Source organism: Bidens hawaiensis, unplaced genomic scaffold (genome assembly GCF_021521415.1).
Source record: "Bidens hawaiensis isolate Kalapana, Puna unplaced genomic scaffold, B.hawaiensis_p1.1 tig00009567_1, whole genome shotgun sequence".
NCBI lineage: Eukaryota > Viridiplantae > Streptophyta > Magnoliopsida > Asterales > Asteraceae > Bidens > Bidens hawaiensis.
The window spans coordinates 155,672-176,426 of record NW_027491714.1 but is presented as its reverse complement, the minus strand read 5'-3'; the positions used below and the strand labels follow the sequence as shown (position 1 = coordinate 176,426).

General features: G+C 33.4%; 1 protein-coding gene, 1 long non-coding RNA gene and 1 pseudogene across 4 annotated transcripts; all 3 read left to right on the top strand.

Moving 5' to 3' along the window:
• The first annotated feature begins 290 nt into the window (after nucleotides 1-290).
• Nucleotides 291-3,098, top strand: LOC143532891 (DNA-directed RNA polymerase II subunit 4-like). Its single transcript, XM_077027807.1, has 5 exons — nucleotides 291-394; nucleotides 497-574; nucleotides 2,594-2,627; nucleotides 2,704-2,772; nucleotides 2,855-3,098. The coding sequence occupies exons 1-5, from the start codon at nucleotides 309-311 to the stop codon at nucleotides 2,897-2,899; spliced, it is 312 nt and encodes a 103-aa protein (XP_076883922.1). The 5' UTR covers nucleotides 291-308; the 3' UTR covers nucleotides 2,900-3,098.
• A 1,490-nt stretch (nucleotides 3,099-4,588) lies between these two features.
• Nucleotides 4,589-5,357, top strand: LOC143532892 (DNA-directed RNA polymerase II subunit 4-like; annotated as a pseudogene). The gene is made up of 5 exons (XR_013135260.1): nucleotides 4,589-4,692; nucleotides 4,794-4,871; nucleotides 4,968-5,001; nucleotides 5,078-5,146; nucleotides 5,229-5,357. The product of XR_013135260.1 is annotated as a DNA-directed RNA polymerase II subunit 4-like (transcript).
• Nucleotides 5,358-8,719: 3,362 nt separating this feature from the next.
• Nucleotides 8,720-13,481, top strand: LOC143532893 (uncharacterized). 2 transcript variants are annotated; one of them, XR_013135261.1, is made up of 3 exons: nucleotides 8,720-8,789; nucleotides 13,182-13,290; nucleotides 13,392-13,481. It is a non-coding gene; the product is annotated as an uncharacterized LOC143532893 (long non-coding RNA). The 2 variants fall into 2 exon arrangements; XR_013135262.1 differs by lacking the exon at nucleotides 8,720-8,789 and adding an exon at nucleotides 13,023-13,077.
• Nucleotides 13,482-20,755: the final 7,274 nt, after the last annotated feature.

The window sequence follows — 20,755 nt, the reverse complement described above, 5'->3', positions numbered from 1 at the left end:
TAATGTGATGAGGATGTGTCTAAAACATGTTCTGTTAGTCTTTCAATACTCTTACCACTTGCAATACATAACCTTTGTGAGTGTGACATCAAAGATATTTGTAAGTCAACTAGGCTAAGAGTGGAATTTTACTAGATATGTTTGTTTTGTAAGTCAACGGTAGCATACTTATCTCGCATGTTAACCTTTTAGATTAATATAATGTTGATATCAAGTACCAGGTCAAACCACATAATCAAACCTTTTAGGTTCATACAATGTTTATCTTCCTGGTACGATTTTTAGAGTTTCTCAAGGCCAAGTGTTTGATGAATTGTGAAGTCTCCTTAATTCTTGAACACAAATACGAGCAGCTTCAAGAGATGCCTGAAGATCCATTGAATCAAGTTTCTCAGTTAGTATTCAATATATTCGTCCTCAACAGTATCTTTTTCATATGATATTGTTGCTTATTTTAATCATTAAAATTAACAAATGTTTACATTTTTTTCATCAGAGTGTTTAAGAAGTCTCTTCAATACGTGAAGCATTTCAGTCGCTACAAGAATCCAGATACGGTTAGACAAATTCGAGAGTATACTTTATTAGCTGCTGTATTTCTTATCATCTTTTGATGATCTTATTTTATGAAATCACTGAGTAAATATGCTATAGTGATTTGTACTAAGTGCATTGGACGTTGTACCTGAACCATCTGCTTGCTCTTTAATGACTATCAATTGCATCATGTTTCTTCATTTTCATACGCATGTGGAGTAATGTGATGAGGATGTGTCTAAAACATGTTCTGTTAGTCTTTCAATACTCTTACCACTTGCAATACATAACCTTTGTGAGTGTGACATCAAAGCTATTTGTAAGTCAACTAGGCTAAGAGTGGAATTTTACTGGATATGTTTGTTTTGTAAGTCAACGGTAGCATACTTATCTCGCATGTTAACCTTTTAGATTAATATAATGTTGATATCAAGTACCAGGTCACATCACATAATCAAACCTTTTAGGTTCATACAATGTTAATATAAAGTACTGGGTCGTAGACTCGTAGAACATAATCAAGGGATCCTTGTTCCTCGAAGAATGTAATCCTTCTGACTTGTATGAGTATCCAAATATGGTGGATTTCAATTTGTGCCGTTTTGTTGTTTAGCAGTCACACAATCTCACTTCCATCTTCCTGATCAACTATCCACAAATGTATACCTTACACATCGAAACATTGTGTGAACCAAAAAGGTTTGATTATGTACGTGTACGTGTTAAGTTATTAGGGTTTAAAATGTTATGAAACGTTTGTTGTTTCAATGGGCATAAGAAGGATTCAAAATGTGTTACGTTGCCAATATAATATAATGAGAACTGGTAAGGTATTGAAGTGTTAAAACATTATTATTTAGAGGACCTAACTGTAAGGACCCAACTGTCAAGGCGCTTTTATGCAAAGCCAATAATATGATCGAACGACATCGTTTATATAATATAGCCTGAGCATTCAGATACATACATACATCCATTCTTTCGTCTGTCAATTCTTCTTCCTTGTTAATATAATTCTGTGAGACTCATAACACATACATATATCAGTCAAGGTATCGTCTCTCCTTTTCTTCACCTTAATCGATTCGTTTAATTTCTTTTATTTGTAATTTAGGGTTTCTTTCTTCACTTAAAACGATAATTTGAATCCTCTTCTTTTCAATTTCAATTGTAGTTTAGACTCTTTGTTACATCTATGTGTTTTCGACGCGTTGAATTGTTTGATTTTAGGCAAAACGCTCCAATGAATACGTTTAATTGATTTCAGTTCTCATTGTTCAGTCTTATCTTATGTTTTTATTTAAGTCATATTGTGATATTAATTATATATAATAGATTAAAGCACTAGTTATTTGAAATTGCCTGCACATTATTTGTGCCTATTTTGTATTTAAATAACTAGAAACTGTAAAGCCTCAAACTAAAATCAGCATAATTGATAACCTTTATCTTATTTTTATCAGGTGCTTTTCCACCATTTGGCTACATACTTGAATTTATGCTCACAGGCTCAAGTTATCAGTCGATATGTCTGGAGAAGAGGAAGAGAATGCGGCAGAGCTCAAAATAGGCGATGGTAGGGCTGCTTCCTATGTTGTTATTTATCTGCACATTTTATATCATTTGCAATAACAACATGGTGTTCTTTTCTTCTGTTTATCTTCCTGTTACGATTTTTAGAGTTTCTCAAGGCCAAGTGTTTGATGAATTGGGAAGTCGCCTTAATTCTTGAACACAAATACGAGCAGCTTCAACTGATGTCTGAAGATCCAATGAATCTAGTTTCTCAGTGAGTATCCAATATATTCGTCCTCAACAGTATCTTTTTCATATGATATTGTCGCTTATTTTAATCATTAAAAGTTTTACATTTTTTCATCGGAGTGTTTGAGAAGTCTCTTCAATACGTGAAGCGTTTCAGTCGCTACAAGAATCCAGATGCGGTTAGACAAGTTGGAGAGTATCCTTTATTAGATGCTGTATTTCTTATCATCTTTTGATGATCTTATTTTGTGAAATCACTGAGTCAATATGATATTCCTTAACTAACATTCAGATTACTGAGTAGATACCAGTTGGCAGAATTTGAGGTAATGTTCTCGACAAGCATTTTATAATTCACTACTTTTTTTCTTTGATTTTGATTCTAATAACATATGTGTGCAGCTTTGTGTTCTTGGAAACCTTTGCCCTGAAACCGTGGAGGAAGCAATCGCTATGGTCCCATCTATCAAGGTATTTTGAATTGCTTATTATGAATTTCTTACAAGTTTGAATATGTTTTTGCAGTCGTTGAAAGTTTGTTATGTTTTTGCAGTCGAGGGGACGTGGACACGATGATGAAGCTATAGAGAAAATGTGAATGACATGTCTTTGATTAAGAAGTTTGAGTAGTTTCCATGCTCTGTTTCTGTTCTCATTTTCAAAGGTTTCTTGATTTAGAGTGAAAGTTGTTTACAAACCCGTAATATGTAGTAATATGCTATAGTGATTTGTACTAAGTGCATTGGAGGTTGTACCTGAACCATCTGCTTGCTCTTTAATGACTAACAATTGCATCATGTTTCTTCATTTTCATACGCATGTGGAGTAATGTGATGAGGATGTGTCTAAAACATTTTTTGTTAGTCTTTCAACACTCTTACCACTTGCAATACATAACCTTTGTGAGTGTGACCTCAAAGCTATTTGTAAGTCAACTAGGCTAAGAGTGGAATTTTACTAGATATGTTTGTTTTGTAAGTCAATGGTAGCGTACTTATCTCGCATGTTAACCTTTTAGATTAATATAATGTTGATATCAAGTACCAGGTCACATCACATAATCAAACCTTTTAGGTCATACAATGTTAATATAAAGTACTAGGTCGTAGACTCGTAGCACATAACCAAGGGATCCTTGTTCCTCGAAGAAGGTAATCCTTCTTACTTGTATGAGTATCCAAATATGGTGGATTTCAATTTGTGCCGTTTTGTTGTTTAGCAGTCACACAATCTCACTTCCATCTTCCTGATCAACTATCCACAAATGTATACCTTACACATCGAAACATTGTATGAACCAAAAAGGTTTGATTATGTACGTGTACGTGTTAAGTTATTAGGGTTTAAAATGTTATGAAACGTTTGTTGTTTCAATGGGCATAAGAAGGATTCGAAATGTGTTACGTTGCCAATATAATATAATGAGAAGTGGTAAGGTATTGAAGTGTTAAAACATTATTATTTAGAGGACCAAACTGTAAGGACCCAACTGTCGAGGCGCTTTTATGCAAAGCCAAAATATGATCGAACGACGTCGTTTAAATAATATAGCCTGAGCATCAGATACATACATACATCCATTCTTTCGTCTGTCAATTCTTCTTCCTTGTTAATTTAATTCTGAGACTCATAACACATACATATATCAATCAAGGTATCGTCTCTCCTTTTCTTCACCTTAATCGATTCGTTTAATTTCTTTTATTTGTAATTTAGGGTTTCTTTCTTCACTTAAAACGATAATTTGAATCCTCTTCTTTTCAACTTCAATTGTAGTTTAGACTCTTTGTTATATCTATGTGTTTTCGACGCGTTGAATTGTTTGATTTTAGGCTAAACGCTCCTATGAATACGTTTAATTAATTTCAGTTCTCATTGTTCATTCTTATCTTATGTTTTTATTTAAGTCATATTGTGATAATAATTATATATAACAGATTAAAGCACTAGTTATTTGAAATTGCCAGCACATTATTTGTGCCTATTTTGTATTTAAATAACTAGAAACTGTAAAGCCTCAAACCAAATCAGCATAATTGATAACTTTTATCATATTATTATCCGGTGCTTTTCCACCATTTGGCTACATACTTGTATTTATGCTCACAGGCTCAAGTTATCGGTCGATATGTCTGGAGAAGAGGAAGAGAATGCCGCAGAGCTTAAAAAGAGGCGATGGTAGTGCTGCTTCCTATCTTGTTATTTATCTGCACATTTTTTATCATTTGCAATAACAACATGGTGTTCTTTTCTTCTGTTTATCTTCCTGTTACGATTTTTAGAGTTTCTCAAGACCAAGTGTTTGATGAATTGTGAAGTCGCCTTATCTCTTGAACACAAATACGAGCAGCTTCAACAGATGTTTGAAGATCCAATGAATCAAGTTTCTCAGTGAGTATTCAATATATTCGTCCTCACCAGTATCTTTTTTAAATGATATTGTTGCTTATTTTAATCATTAAAATTACCAAATGTTTACATTTTTTAATCAGAGTGTTTGAGAAGTCTCTTCAATACGTGAAGCGTTTCAGTCGCTACAAGAATCCAGATGCGGTTAGACAAGTTGGAGAGTATCCTTTATTAGCTGCTGTATTTCTTATCATCATTTGATGATCTTATTTTGTGAAATCACTGAGTCAATATGATATTCCTTAACTAACATTCAGATTACTGAGTAGATACCAGTTGGCAGAATTTGAGGTAATGTTCTCGACAAACATTTTATAATTCACTACTTTTTTTCTTTGATTTTGATTCTAAAAACATATGTGTGCAGCTCTGTGTTCTTGGAAACCTTTGCCCTGAAACCGTGGAGGAAGCAATTGCTATGGTCCCATCTATCAAGGTACTTTAAATTGCTTATTATGAATTTGTTACAAGTTTGAATATGTTTTTGCAGTCGTTGAAAGTTTGTTATGTTTTTGCAGTCGAGGGGACGTGGACATGATGATGAAGCTATAGAGAAAATGTGAATGATATGTCTTTGATTAAGAAGTTTGAGTAGTTTCCATGCTCTGTTTCTGTTCTCATTTTCAAAGGTTTCTTGATTTAGAGTGAAAGTTGTTTACAAACCCGTAATACGTAGTAATATGCTATAGTGATTTGTACTAAGTGCATTGGACGTTGTACCTAAACCATCTGCTTGCTCTTTAATGACTATCAATTGCATCATGTTTCTTCATTTTCATACGCATGTGGAGTAATGTGATGAGGATGTGTCTAAAACATGTTCTGTTAGTCTATCAATACTCATACCACTTGCAATACATAACCTTTGTGAGTGTGACATCAAAGCTATTTGTAAGTCAACTAGGCTAAGAGTGGAATTTTACTGGATATGTTACTTTTGTAAGTCAACGGTAGCATACTTATCTCGCATGTTAACCTTTTAGATTAATATAATGTTGATATCAAGTACCAGGTCACATCACATAATCAAACCTTTTAGGTTCATACAATGTTAATATAAAGTACCGGGTCGTAGACTCGTAGAACATAATCAAGGGATCCTTGTTCCTAGAAGAATGTAATCCTTCTGACTTGTATGAGTATCCAAATATGGTGGATTTCAATTTGTGCCGTTTTGTTGTTTAGCAGTCACACAATCTCACTTCCATCTTCCTGATCAACTATCCACAAATTTAGACCTTACACATCGAAACATTGTATGAACCTAAAAGGTTTGATTATGTACGTGTACGTGTTAAGTTATTAGGGTTTAAAATATTATGAAACGTTTGTTGTTTCAATGGGCATAAGAAGGATTCGAAATGTGTTACGTTGCCAGTATAATATAATGAGAAGTGGTAAGGTATTGAAGTGTTAAAACATTATTATTTAGAGGACCTAACTGTAAGGACCCAACAATCAAAGCGCTTTTATGCATAGCCAATAATATTATCGAACGACGTCGTTTAAAAAATATAGCCTGAGCATGAGATACATACATACATCCATTCTTTCGTCTGTCAATTCTTCTTCCTTGTTAATTTAATTCTGTGAAACTCATAACACATACATATATCAATCAAGGTATCATCTCTCCTTTTCTTCACCTTAATCGATTTGTTTAATTTATTTTATTTGTAATTTAGGGTTTCTTTCTTCACTTAAAACGATAATTTTAATCCTCTTCTTTTGAATTTCAATTGTAGTTTAGACTCTTTGTTATATCTATGTGTTTTCGACGCGTTGAATTGTTTGATTTTAGGCTAAACGCTCCTTTGAATACGTTTAATTGATTTCAGTTCTCATTGTTCAATCTTATCTTACGTTTTTATTTAAGTCATATTGTGATAATAATTATATATAACAGATTAAAGCACTAGTTATTTTAAATTGCCTGCACATTATTTGTGCCTATTTTGTATTTAAATAACTAGAAACTGTAAAGCCTCAAACTAAAATCAGCATAATTGATAACCTTTATCGTATTATTATCCTGTGCTTTTCCACCATTTGGCAACATACTTGTATTTATGCTCACAGGCTCAAGTTATCAGTCGATATGTCTGGAGAAGAGGAAGAGAATGCCGCAGAGCTCAAAATAGGCGATGGTAGTGCTGCTTCCTTTCTTGTTATTTATCTGAACATTTTATATCATTTGCAATAACAACATGGTGTTCTTTTCTTCTGTTTATCTTCCTGTTACGATTTTTAGAGTTTCTCAAGGCCAAGTGTTTGATGAATTGTGAAGTCTCCTTAATTCTTGAACACAAATACGAGCAACTTCAAGAGATGTCTGAAGATCCAATGAATCTAGTTTCTCAGTTAGTATTCAATATATTCGTCCTCAACAGTATCTTTTTCATATGATATTGTTGCTTATTTTAATCATTAAAATTAACAAATGTTTACATTTTTTTCATCAGAGTGTTTAAGAAGTCTCTTCAATACGTGGAGCGTTTCAGTCGCTACAAGAATCCAGATACGGTTAGACAAATTCGAGAGTATACTTTATTAGCTGCTGTATTTCAGATCATCTTTTGATGATCTTATTTTGTGAAATCACTGAGTAAATATGCTATAGTGATTTGTACTAAGTGCATTGGACGTTGTACCTGAACCATCTGCTTGCTCTTTAATGACTATCAATTGCATCATGTTTCTTCATTTTCATACGCATGTGGAGTAATGTGATGAGGATGTGTCTAAAACATGTTCTGTTAGTCTTTCAATACTCTTACCACTTGCAATACATAACCTTTGTGAGTGTGACATCAAAGCTATTTGTAAGTCAACTAGGCTAAGAGTGGAATTTTACTGGATATGTTTGTTTTGTAAGTCAACGGTAGCATACTTATCTCGCATGTTAACCTTTTAGATTAATATAATGTTGATATCAAGTACCAGGTCACATCACATAATCAAACCTTTTAGGTTCATACAATGTTAATATAAAGTACCGGGTCGTAGACTCGTAGCACATAATCAAGGGATCCTTGTTCCTCGAAGAATGTAATCCTTCTGACTTGTATAAGTATCCAAATATGGTGGATTTCAATTTGTGCCGTTTTGTTGTTTAGCAGTCACACAATCTCACTTCCATCTTCCTGATCAACTATCCACAAATGTATACCTTACACATCGAAACATTGTGTGAACCAAAAAGGTTTGATTATGTACGTGTACGTGTTAAGTTATTAGGGTTTAAAATGTTATGAAACGTTTGTTGTTTCAATGGGCATAAGAAGGATTCAAAATGTGTTACGTTGCCAATATAATATAATGAGAAGTGGTAAGGTATTGAAGTGTTAAAACATTATTATTTAGAGGACCTAACTGTAAGGACCCAACTGTCAAGGCGCTTTTATGCAAAGCCAATAATATGATCGAACGACATCGTTTATATAATATAGCCTGAGCATTCAGATACATACATACATCCATTCTTTCGTCTGTCAATTCTTCTTCCTTGTTAATATAATTCTGTGAGACTCATAACACATACATATATCAGTCAAGGTATCGTCTCTCCTTTTCTTCACCTTAATCGATTCGTTTAATTTCTTTTATTTGTAATTTAGGGTTTCTTTCTTCACTTAAAACGATAATTTGAATCCTCTTCTTTTCAATTTCAATTGTAGTTTAGACTCTTTGTTATATCTATTTGTTTTCGACGCGTTGAATTGTTTGATTTTAGGCTAAACGCTCCTTTAAATACGTTTAATTGATTTCAGTTCTCATTGTTCAGTCTTATCTTATGTTTTTATTTAATTCATATTGTGATAATAATTATATATAACAGATTAAAGCACTAGTTATTTGAAATTGCCTGCACATTATTTGTGCCAATTTTGTATTTAAATAACTAGAAACTGTAAAGCCTCAAACTAAAATCAACATAATTGATAACCTTTATCATATTATTATCCGGTGCTTTTCCACCATTTGGCTACGTACTTGTATTTATGCTCACAGGCTCAGGTTATCAGTCGATATGTCTGGAGAAGAGGAAGAGAATGCTGCAGAGCTCAAAATAGGCGATGGTAGTGCTGCTTCCTATCTTGTTATTTATCTGCACATTTTATATCATTTGAAATAACAACATGGTGTTCTTTTCTTCTGTTTATCTTCCTGTTACGATTTTTAGAGTTTCTCAAGGCCAAGTGTTTGATGAATTGTGAAGTTGCCTTAATTCTTGAAAACAAATACGAGCAGTTTCAACAGATGTATGAAGATCCAATGAATCAAGTTTATCAGTGAGTATTCAATATATTCGTCCTCAACAGTATATTTTTCATATGATATTGTTGTTTATTATAATCATTAAAATTACCAAATGTTTACATTTTTTCATCAGAGTGTTTGAGAAGTCTCTTCAATACGTTAAGCGTTTCAGTCGCTACAAGAATCCAGATGTGGTTAGACAAGTTCGAGAGTATCCTTTATTAGCTGCTGTATTTCTTATCATCTTTTGAGGATCTTATTTTGTGAAATCACTGAGTCAATATGTGTAACAACCCACATTTTAGGCCTATAATTTTTTTTTGTTTGTTTATTATTTAGTGTTGCACACTATGTTACGCAACTAGATAAACATCATAGAAAAATAAACAACCATCCAGGACCAAGGAATTATATTTTGATCACAAACTAGGACCAACAAGCCTCATCATCTATAAAATATTGGTATACCCAATACACCAAAACACATTAGAATAACGATTCAATCCAAAACTCGAACCAAGAACACTCCCTATACGTGAACCCTCGGTCCATTCTGTTTTGCTGCTGACCGGCTGTGATAAAACTCGAGAAGGGTACCCGAGTAACAAGGCTACAGACCTCTTGCTACCATTCTCGACACATAACAGCCCTTAGTGGCCCCTAGGAGAAATCAGAGGTGTTTATCAACCATACAGTAATCATGAACAATATCCATGTTGGTTTAAGTTTCATCCCTATTAACTTTCATTCTAATTCTCAAGTATAATCTCTCTTGACCCATCCCCAAATCCGAAACAGGAGTCCCCTGATCCTCTTTTTCCTGTTGCTGTGCTCGACCAAAAGGAATTCCCAAAGCACCCTAAAACTAGCCATGTTACTGCTTTAGGAATGGGCTGACTCAATTCCAAGGCTGAAGCCCCTTTGACCCTCAGTCACCTCCATATTATCATCCCCAAACAGATCCCAAAGATCGAACCATCAAGCTTACAAGCTAGAAGTTAAAACAACCGTTAAGACCTCAATTTCATCACACTTCAGCCCACCATCAAGCTCCTAGAACAAATCACCGAGAACCTTTGTTAAAACCTTCATATTCTCATTTCGATCATGTAGTTTTTAGAAAGGTCCTGCTCTATATTTGTTACCCAACCATTCTCACATTTTAACAGAAATATTTTTATTTCGGAAGCATCTTGAATCCCGTCTACTTTAGTGGCAACGCTTGGTAAAGATTCCTAGCCATTTTTGCTCGTTTATTGCGTTTAATTTCATAAGTTTTCACACTGTTTAGGCACCATTGATATCATACACACATAACATTATAGGAATGATTATTTTCATAAATTATGACCAATAAAATCTGCACAAATTGTTCCGTTCACTAAGGACGCGCCTGCACGTGACACACACGTTAAATCCGACGCCTCACGCGTAGTTAATTCATTAACTAGAAAACCCCACAAAATTATGATATTTATAAGAACATTATTTTTGCTGAAAGACTGACCAAATGAATAAACCTAGGAAAAAGAATCACATTACTTTGGCATAAGAATTAATCACACGGTTAAACCGAACTAAAACACGTTAAAAACCCCAAACCATAGCAAATATCAATATTTCCAGACCTGTACCTTTTCTAAACTTATATTTATTGTAAATATCATAAAAATGGGTTTATAAGTCATCCCAGTATTTATATAATAGCCATTACAACGTTTAGTAATTGAATAACCGTAAGAATACGTAAACTAACAAAAATAGTCAAGACCATACCTAAGAAAGAGAAACTAAAAATTAAAAAGTTGTACTGTTACATGTTACCAATATTAGAAAACTGAAATTTAGAAAAAATGATCAAAGATAGATATTTTCCAAACCAATACTTATAAAACCGCGTAATGAACGATTTACGGTTAAAATGAGTTCTTAGAATTTTCTACACAAACATACTATTCTTTTTCCGGTAAATTATTCTTTAAATAATTATAAATTATATATCGAAATTTTAAAGCAATAACCTCTTCACCAATTACGTGTTTACGCATTAAAAACACGGTTGTACCAAAACCGGTGAACGAGTATTTTCAAGCCATATAATTGTTTTTGTATAAAATACTTAAACCGAAAGTATTTTTTTATTTTTATTGTTTTATTATTATTTTGTATAAGCTGTGATAATTTTTAATTAAAATTTCTAATTCTTTTTGTAACAAAAGCAGTACCTTTACTTTTGTACGTTGAACACAACCTCATAACTAAGGGACTTGTTTTACAATTATACTCTTAGGACTAATCTGACCTAACATTATATTATTTGAAATTCTTTAGTATGAGTAAGTATAGATATGCAAAAGCTCATGAACATGTTTATCAAACCGAACCGTTGACCATTATTAGACCAAACTTAGTAATCGAGACTAAGACGTAAAATATTATCATCATCATTATTATTACTATTATTATTATTAGCATAACTTACTAATATATACGAAATATATAATTATATATTTTGAGTTATATCAACCTAGCATGTACCTTAGTTGTAGTCTCACAAGACAAAATCCGAATGATTCTAATTAAGGTAAACTTTATTCTTTCTCATAGCGAGAATCCCTAATAACCTAAACAAAACATAACCTTAAGCTACTTAGGTCACATGCACGTTTTCTATGACATATATTACTTTTAGTGACACATTACATGAATTTAGGATTGTCCATGAGTTGGAGCCGTTTCCCGAATAGCATACAAGATTCTTTAGTGTTTTTATCTTCACGCGTACGCATAGGCCAAGGTGAGTTCATGCACTACTCTTTTTCTAAAATTTTTGGTGGATACATGCTTCTTTATGTTTTTAAAACTTACTGGTGTATTATTAATCAAGTCCGATTTAGCTGCCTTAAACAATCCCGACTTTGTAGCACAATCATTAACTCTGAAAGGAGCCACGGGATATATGGGTAGTACTATCTGGGAGACCCCGCACACAGTGGGCCTACATCGTGGGACGACCACCCGCTGAATGATAAAATTTATATCTTGTGACATATATCCGCGCCATTTGTAACTTATGTTGGGCAGACATAAGTGTAATTTGACCCATAACAATAAGGGGTATGGGTAAGGGATATCTATTTTAGATGTTCACGGGTCGTGGACACAGGTTTATTGTGAACTTGCTTAATATGCACCACACGATTTATATAATTATTATATATATATTTTTACAAATTAAACTCATGAACTCACCTACTTTTTAGTTGACCCAATTATTTTAAGCATGTGTTCAGTTACTTTTTATTTGGATATGGAGATTTAGAGTCTTAGACAAGATCTCGCTTGGAGATAGAAGATCCTTTTAGAAGACTTATGTCGAACCGTAGAGCTTAACCTAAAGAAGCCATGATGGATTGTAGAAAAGTCTCACCTAATTAGATGGTAGTTGAATTTCTAGCTTTGTAATTGTATTAGACATTTGATTGTAACTTTGACCTAGTGTCTTAATATAAAATTGTTACCCTATTTCCGCTGTGTTTTGTTTGGTATTCAATCGTCACCCTATTTCCCTATTTCAAGGTATCGTCTCTCCTTTTCTTCACCTTAATCGATTCGTTTAATTTCTTTTATTTGTAATTTAGGGTTTCTTTCTTCACTTAAAACGATAATTTGAATCCTCTTCTTTTCAATTTCAATTGTAGTTTAGTCTCTTTGTTATATCTATCTGTTTTCGACGCGTTGAATTGTTTGATTTTAGGCTAAACGCTCCTTTGAATACGTTTAATTGATTTCAGTTCTCCTTGTTCAATATTATCTTATGTTTTTATTTAAGTCATATTGTGATAATAATTATATATAACAGATTAAAGCACTAGTTATTTGAAATTGCCTGCACATTATTTGTGCCTATTTTGTATTTAAATAACTAGAAACTGTAAAGCCTCAAACAAAAATTAGCATAATTGATAACCTTTATCATATTATTATCAGGTGCTTTTCCACCATTGGCTACATACTTGTATTTATGCTCACAGGCTCAAGTTATCAGTCGAGTCGATATGTCTGGAGAAGAGGAAGAGAATGCCGCAGAGCTCAAAATAGGCGATGGTAGTGCTGCTTCCTATCTTTTTATTTATCTGCACATTTGATATCATTTGCAATAACAACATGGTGTTCTTTTCTTCTGTTTATCTTCCTGTTATGATTTTTAGAGTTTCTCAAGGTCAAGTGTTTGATGAATTGTGAAGTCGCCTTAATTCTTGAACACAAATACGAGCAGCTTCAACAGATGTCTAAAGATCCAATGAATCAAGTTTCTCAGTGAGTATTCAATATATTAGTCCTCAACAGTATCTTTTTCATATGATATTGTTGCTTATTTTAATCATTAAAATGACCAAATGTTTACATTTTTTCATCAGAGTGTTTGAGAAGTCTCTTCAATACGTGAAGCGTTTCAGTCGCTACAATAATCAAGATGCGGTTAGACAAGTTCGAGAGTATCCTTTATTAGCTGCTGTATTTCTTATCATCTTTTGATGATTATATTTTGTGAAATCACAGAGTCAATATGTGTAACAACCCACATATTAGGCCTATAATTTTTTTTTTGTTTATTATTTAGTGTTGCACACTATGTTACCCAACTAGATAAACATCATAGAAAAATAAACAACCATCCAGGACCAAGGAATTATATTTTGATCACAAACTAGGACCAACAAGCCTCATCATCTATAAAATATAGGTTTACCCAAAACACCAAAACACATTAGAATAACGATTCAATACAAAACTCGAACCAAGAACACTCCCTATTTGTGAACCCTCGGTCCATTCTATTTTGCTGTTGACCGGCTGTGATAAAACTCGAGAAGGGTACCCGAGTAACCAGGCTACAGACCTCTTGCTACCATTCTCGACCCATAAAAGCACTTAGTCGCCCCTAGGAGAAATCAGCAGGTGTTCATCAACCATACAGTAATCATGAACAATATCCATGTTGGTTTAAGTTTCATCCCTATTAACTTTCATTCTAATTCTCAATTATAATCTCTCTTGACCCATCCACAAATCCGAACCAGGAGTCCCCTGATCCTCTCTTTCCTGTTGCTGTGCTCGACCAAAAGGAATTCCCAAAGCACCCTAAAACTAGCCATGTTACTGCTTTAGGAATGGGCCGACTCAATTCCATGGCTGAAGCCCCTTTGACCCTCAGTCACCAACATATTATCATCCCCAAACAGATCCCAAAGGTCGAGCCATCAAGCTTACAAGCTAGAAGTTAAAACAACCGTTAAGACCTCAATTTCATCACACTTCAGCCCACCATCAAGCTCCTAGAACGAATCACCAGAAAGGTAACCTGAGAACCTTTGTTAAGACCTTCATATTCTCATTTCGATCATGTAGTTTTTAGAAAGGTCCTGCTCTAAATTTGTTACCCTACTATTCTCACATTTTAACAGAATAATTTGATCTCGGAAGCATCTTCAATCCCGTCTATTTCAGTGGCAACGCTTGGTAATGATTCCTAGCCATTTTTGCTCTTTTATTGCGTTTAATTTCATAAGTTTTCACACTGTTTAGGCACTATTGATATCATACACACATAACATTATAGGAATGATTATTTTCATAAATTATGACCAATAAAATCTGCACAAATTGTTCCGTTCACTAAGGACCCGCCTGCACGTGACACACACGTTAAATCCGACGCCTCACGCGTAGTTAATTCATTAACTAGAAAACCCCACAAAATTATGATATTTATAAGAACATTATTTTTGCTGAAAGACTAACCAAATGAATAAACCTAGGTAAAAGAATCACATTACTTTTGGACAAGAATTAATCACATGGTTAAACCGAACTAAAACACGTTAAAAACCCCAAACCATAGCAAATATCAATATTTCCAGACCTGTACCTTTTCTAAACTTATATTTATTGTAAATATCATAAAAATGGGTTTATAAGTCATCCTAGTATTTATATAATAGCCATTACAACGTTTACTAATTGAATAACCGGAAGAATACGTAAACTAACAAAAATAGTCAATACCATACCTAAGAAAGAGAAACTAAAAATATAAAAAGTAGTACCGTTACATGTTACCAATATTAGAAAACTGAAATTTTGAAACAGTGATCAAAGATAGATATTTTCCAAACCAATACATATAAAACCGTGTAATGAACTATTTACGGTTAAAATGAGTTCTTAGAATTTTCTATACAAACATACTATTCTTTTTCCGGTAAATTATTCTTTAAATAATTATAAATTATTTTTCGAAATTTTAAAACCATAACTTCTTCACCAATTACGTGTTTACGCTTTAAAAACACAGTTGTACCAAAACCGGTGAACGAGTATTTTCAAGCCATATAATTATTTTTATATAAAATACTTAAATCGAAAGTATTTTTTTATTCTTATTATTATTATTATTATTTTGTATAAGCTGTGATAATTTTTAATTAAAATTTCTAATTATTTTTGTAACAAAAGCAATACATTTATTTTTGTACGTTGAACACAACCTCATAACTAAGGGAATTGTTTTACAATTATACTCTTGGAAATAATCTGACCTAACATTATATTATTTGAAATTATTTAATAAGAATAAGTATAGATATGTAAAAGCTCACAAACATGTTTATCAAATCGAACCGTTGACCATTATTAGACCAAACTTAGTAATCGAAACTAAGACGTAAAATATTATCATTATCATTATTATTACTATTATTATTATTAGCATAACTTACTAATATATATGAAATATAAAATTATATATTTTGAGTTATATCAACGTAGCATGTACCTTAGTTGTAGTCTCACAAGACAAAATCCGAATGATTCTAATTAAGGTAAACTTTATTCTTTCTCATAGCGATAATCCCTAATAACCTAAACAAAACATAACCTTAAGCTACTTCGGTCACATGCACGTTTTCTATGACATATATTACTTTTAGTGACACATTACATGAATTTAGGATTGTCCATGAGTTGGAGCCGTTTCCCGAATAGCATACAAGTTTCTTTAGTGTTTTTATCTTCACGCGTACGCATAGGCCAAGGTGAGTTCATGCACTACCCTTTTTCTTAAATTTTTGGGTGGATACATGTTTCTATATGTTTTTAAAACTTACTGGTGTGTTATTAATCAAATCCGATTTAGCTGCCTTAAACTATCCCCGACTTTGTAGCACAATCATTAACTCCGAAAGGAGCCACGGGATATATGGGTAGTACTATCTGAGAGACCCCCGCACACAGTGGGCCTACATCATGGGACGACCACCCGCTGAATGATAAAATGTATATCTTGTGACATATATCTACCCCATTTGTAACTTATGTTGGGCAGACATAAGTGTAATTTGACCATATCAATAAGAGGTATGGGTAAGGGGTATCAATTTTAGATGTTCACGGGTCGTGGACACAGGTTTGATTGTGAACTTGCTTAATATGCACCATACGATTTATATAATTATTATATATATGTTTTTACAAATTAAACTCATAAACTCACCAACTTTTTAGTTGACCCAATTATTTTAAGCATGTGTTCAGGTACTTTTTATTTGGATATGGAGATTTAGAGTCTTAGACAAGAGCTCGCTTGGAAATAGAAGATTCTTTTAGAAGACTTATGTCGAACCGTAGAGCTTAACCTAAAGAAGCCATGATGGATAGTAGAAAAGTTTCACCTAATTAGATGGTAGTTGAATTTCTAGCTTTGTAATTGTATTAAACATTTGATTGTAACTTTGACCTAGTGTCTTAATATAAAATTGTTACCCTATTTCCGCTGTGTTTTGTTTGGTATTCAATCGTCACGTCCAGCTCCCTAGTCGGGGTGTGACAGATTGGTATTAAAGCAAGCGGTTTTAGCAAATTAGGTTTCCTTAGTGATTCCTAGGCAACTGACAACACCTTAGGGACCAAAATTATTAAGATGCCGACATTCCTTAGGTTTTGACTTTCTTTTTGTACCTTAAGAAATCCTTAGATTCCTAAGCCTTGATTTCTAGGATTTTTACGGATAAGTTACAAACGTTAGTTGATAAGAGTATGTGTATACCTAGGATGATTACTTCCATAACTTGTTCCACACACACATAGTTTCATGACATAACAAATAAACTAGAAATACAAAAACACACACACACACAATATGACTACAATGGGAGAATACTAGAATGCCATGTGAGGTAAACTAGCAATTATGGTCGCGAACATAATTGTGACTTTACAGGCTCATGGGCATTTATGGAAATCCTATTGGATCGCCATATGTTCAAGTCATAGCAACAACTATCAGACACCAAAGTTAACATAAAACTAATTTGAACCTAAAACTCTCAATAACTAACCATCACCATTGACAAAATATATTTTTCCATGAGCTTATTTCATTATTGCATCATCTTGGAATCAGAATTGACGCCCTTGTCATTGTCTAGTGGAAATAATTTTTTTTTAAATTAAAATTATATATATATATATATATATATATATTTCCATCTATTCGAATTCTTAGTTAAAGTATTTAGGACTCCCTCTCGTAGCATTTCTACAATCATAATACTTCCTTCGTATATAGGATCCAACCATATTATCTTTGAAAACACGTGTGGTGATTTTCAAGCGCGTAAGTCTTATTCCAACACCACTGCACCCCTAATCAAACTTCCACTAAAATCTCATACCATCTCGAAGATGTTGATAAAATTTGAAATATACATGGTAGAAGAACCCGTCAACATGGAACATCAAAGATTATCCCGTCTCTCATATCTATTTAACCACATGTCATGAAGTAGACCTCTTGGTGCCACCTTTTCTTCGCTCCTTTCCACACTAGACACACACTTCCTTATCACTAATTGATATCAATGTTCCGCCACCTGATATCATTCACATAGTTAATACAAGTTATCTCTAATTCCATGTTTGTTTGTCGTTCATTTTCTCTTGTGAAACTTCCCAAATTGCTCATGCGTCTCCATCACGATTTCATTCATGCATCTCCCTCTCGAGTTCGCATCACACTACTAAAGGAACTTAACAATTCACGTAGTACCTTGAAAATATTATATTACAAAAGGCAAGCATGCATATACATATATTTTACCCGATCAAATTTATGTTTTGAAAAATGGTAAAACATTATTTCTTTTATCACTACTTTGATTATTACAAAAAGAAAGCTTCTTGTTTTCTATGAACTTATTCTCACTTACCATGTTGGCCAACACTTTTCCTCTTCCTATATATATGAGTAATCGTTTAGGAATTTTTGTTATGTATCAAATCAAATTAATATTCCTTTCATTCTATCCGTCTATAAATACTATGTGAAAGCCCACGAAAATGTCGTACACATCAATGTTGCAACTAAGTATCTACAAAAACCGACGCAAGGCTATTATTAGAAAGAGCTGCTTGCACACACTCTAATCCTTACCTTGCTCATGAGATACTTATCTACTTATGAATCATATTTCTGCTTATCTTAATAACTTAAGCTTGCTGACTTGGTAATATTAATTTCGATGTGCTTTCTACGACATTAGTATTGCGTTTACATACGTTTTCATTTATTGCTTACCCGTATAAAAATAACAAACACCCAGATTCCACATCACATTTCCATTCCAAATTTATTTCCACATCATTAGGTTTGCATATATTCCACAACGAAGGCCTTCATAAGCTCCTGATCAATGTACGAAATTCACAAAAAAAAATAGTAATTATAATAAATAAATCACCATCTATTGCCATCTAATAACTACTCAATCTGCATTTCTATGCTTCTTCATAGCCGAATAAGCAAGCATTTATTCTTGATTGCCAACCTTTGCTTTTAAAAATCCAGTTTGAAAACATCAATTCTCTACCAAGCGACTAGAAACATTCATAGTTTACAAGATCTCTAACCGTATTTCTTATTTTTGATAACTAATCTACATTAAATTTCGAGGACGAAATTTCTTTAACAATGGGAGAATGTAACGACCCACATTTTAGGCCTATAATTTTTTTTTTTATTATTTAGTGTTGCACACTATGTTACCCAACTAGATAAACATCATAGAAAAATAAACAACCATCCACGACCAAGGAATTATATTTTGATCATAAACTAGGACCAACAAGCCTCATCATCTATAAAATATAGGTTTACCCAATACACCAAAACACATTAGAATAACAATTCAATCCAAAACTCGAACCAAGAACACTCCCTATTCTTGAACCCACGGTCCATTCTGTTTTGCTGCTGACCGGCTGTGTTAAAACTCGAGAAGGGTACCCGAGTAACCAGGCTACAGACCTCTTGCTACCATTCTCGACCCATAACAGCCCTTAGTCGCCCCTAGGAGAAATCAGAGGTGTTCATCAACCATACAGTAATCATGAACAATATCCATGTTGGTTTAAGTTTCATCCCTATTAACTTTCATTCTAATTCTCAAGTATAATCTCTCTTGACCCATCCCCAAATCCGAACCAGGAGTCTCCTGATCCTCTCTTGCCTGTTGCTGTGCTCGACCAAAAGGAATTCCCAAAGCACCCTAAAACTAGCCATGTTACTGCTTTAGGAATGGGCTGACTCAATTCCAAGGCTGAAGCCCCTTTGACCCTCAGTCACCTCCATATTATCATCCCCAAACAGATCCCAAAGATCGAGCCATCAAGCTTACAAGCTAGAAGTTAAAACAACCGTTAAGACCTCAATTTCATCACACTTCAGCCCACCATCAAGCTCCTAGAACGAATCACCAGAAAGGTAACCTGAGAACCTTTGTTAAAACCTTCATATTCTCATTTCGGTCATGTAGTTTTTAGAAAGGTCCTGCTCTAAATTTGTTACCCTACCATTCTCACATTTTAACAGAATATTTTGATGTCGGAAGCATCTTGAATCCCGTCTATTTCAGTGGCAACGCTTGGTAATGATTCCTAGCCATTTTTGCTCGTTTATTGCGTTTAATTTCATAAGTTTTCACACTGTTTAGGCACCATTGATATCATACACACATAACATTATAGGAATGATTATTTTCATAAATTATAACCAATAAAATCTGCACAAATTGTTCCGTTCACTAAGGACGCGCCTGCACGTGACACACACGTTAAATCCGACGCCTCACGCATAGTTAATTCATTAACTAGAAAACCCCACAAAATTATGATATTTATAAGAACATTATTTTTGCTGAAAGACTAACCAAATGAATAAACCTAGGAAAAAGAATCACATTACTTTGGCATAAGAATTAATCACACGGTTAAACCGAACTAAAACACGTTAAACACCCCAAACCATAGCAAATATCAATATTTCCAGACCTGTACCTTTTCTAAACTTATATTTATTGTAAATATCATAAAAATGGGTTTATAAGTCATCCCAGTATTTATATAATAGCCATTACAACGTTTACTAATTGAATAACCGTAAGAATACGTAAACTAACAAAAATAGTCAAGACCATACCTAAGAAAGAGAAACTAAAAATATAAAAAGTTGTACTGTTACATGTTACCAATATTAGAAAACAGAAATTTAGAAAAAATGATCAAAGATAGATATTTTCCAAACCAATACTTATAAAACCGCGTAATGAACGATTTACGGTTAAAATGAGTTCTTAGAATTTTCTACACAAACATACTATTCTTTTTCCGGTAAATTATTCTTTAAATAATTATAAATTATATTTCGAAATTTTAAAGCAATAACCTC

Coding starts and splice junctions, on each gene's coding strand:
- LOC143532891 (XM_077027807.1), top strand. CDS start 309: ATGAATTGTGAAGTCTCCTTAATTCTTGAACACAAATACGAGCAGCTT. Junction 395..496: donor CCATTGAATCAAGTTTCTCA/GTTAGTATTCAA, acceptor TTTTTTCATCAG/AGTGTTTAAGAAGTCTCTTC. Junction 2,628..2,703: donor ACCAGTTGGCAGAATTTGAG/GTAATGTTCTCG, acceptor ATATGTGTGCAG/CTTTGTGTTCTTGGAAACCT.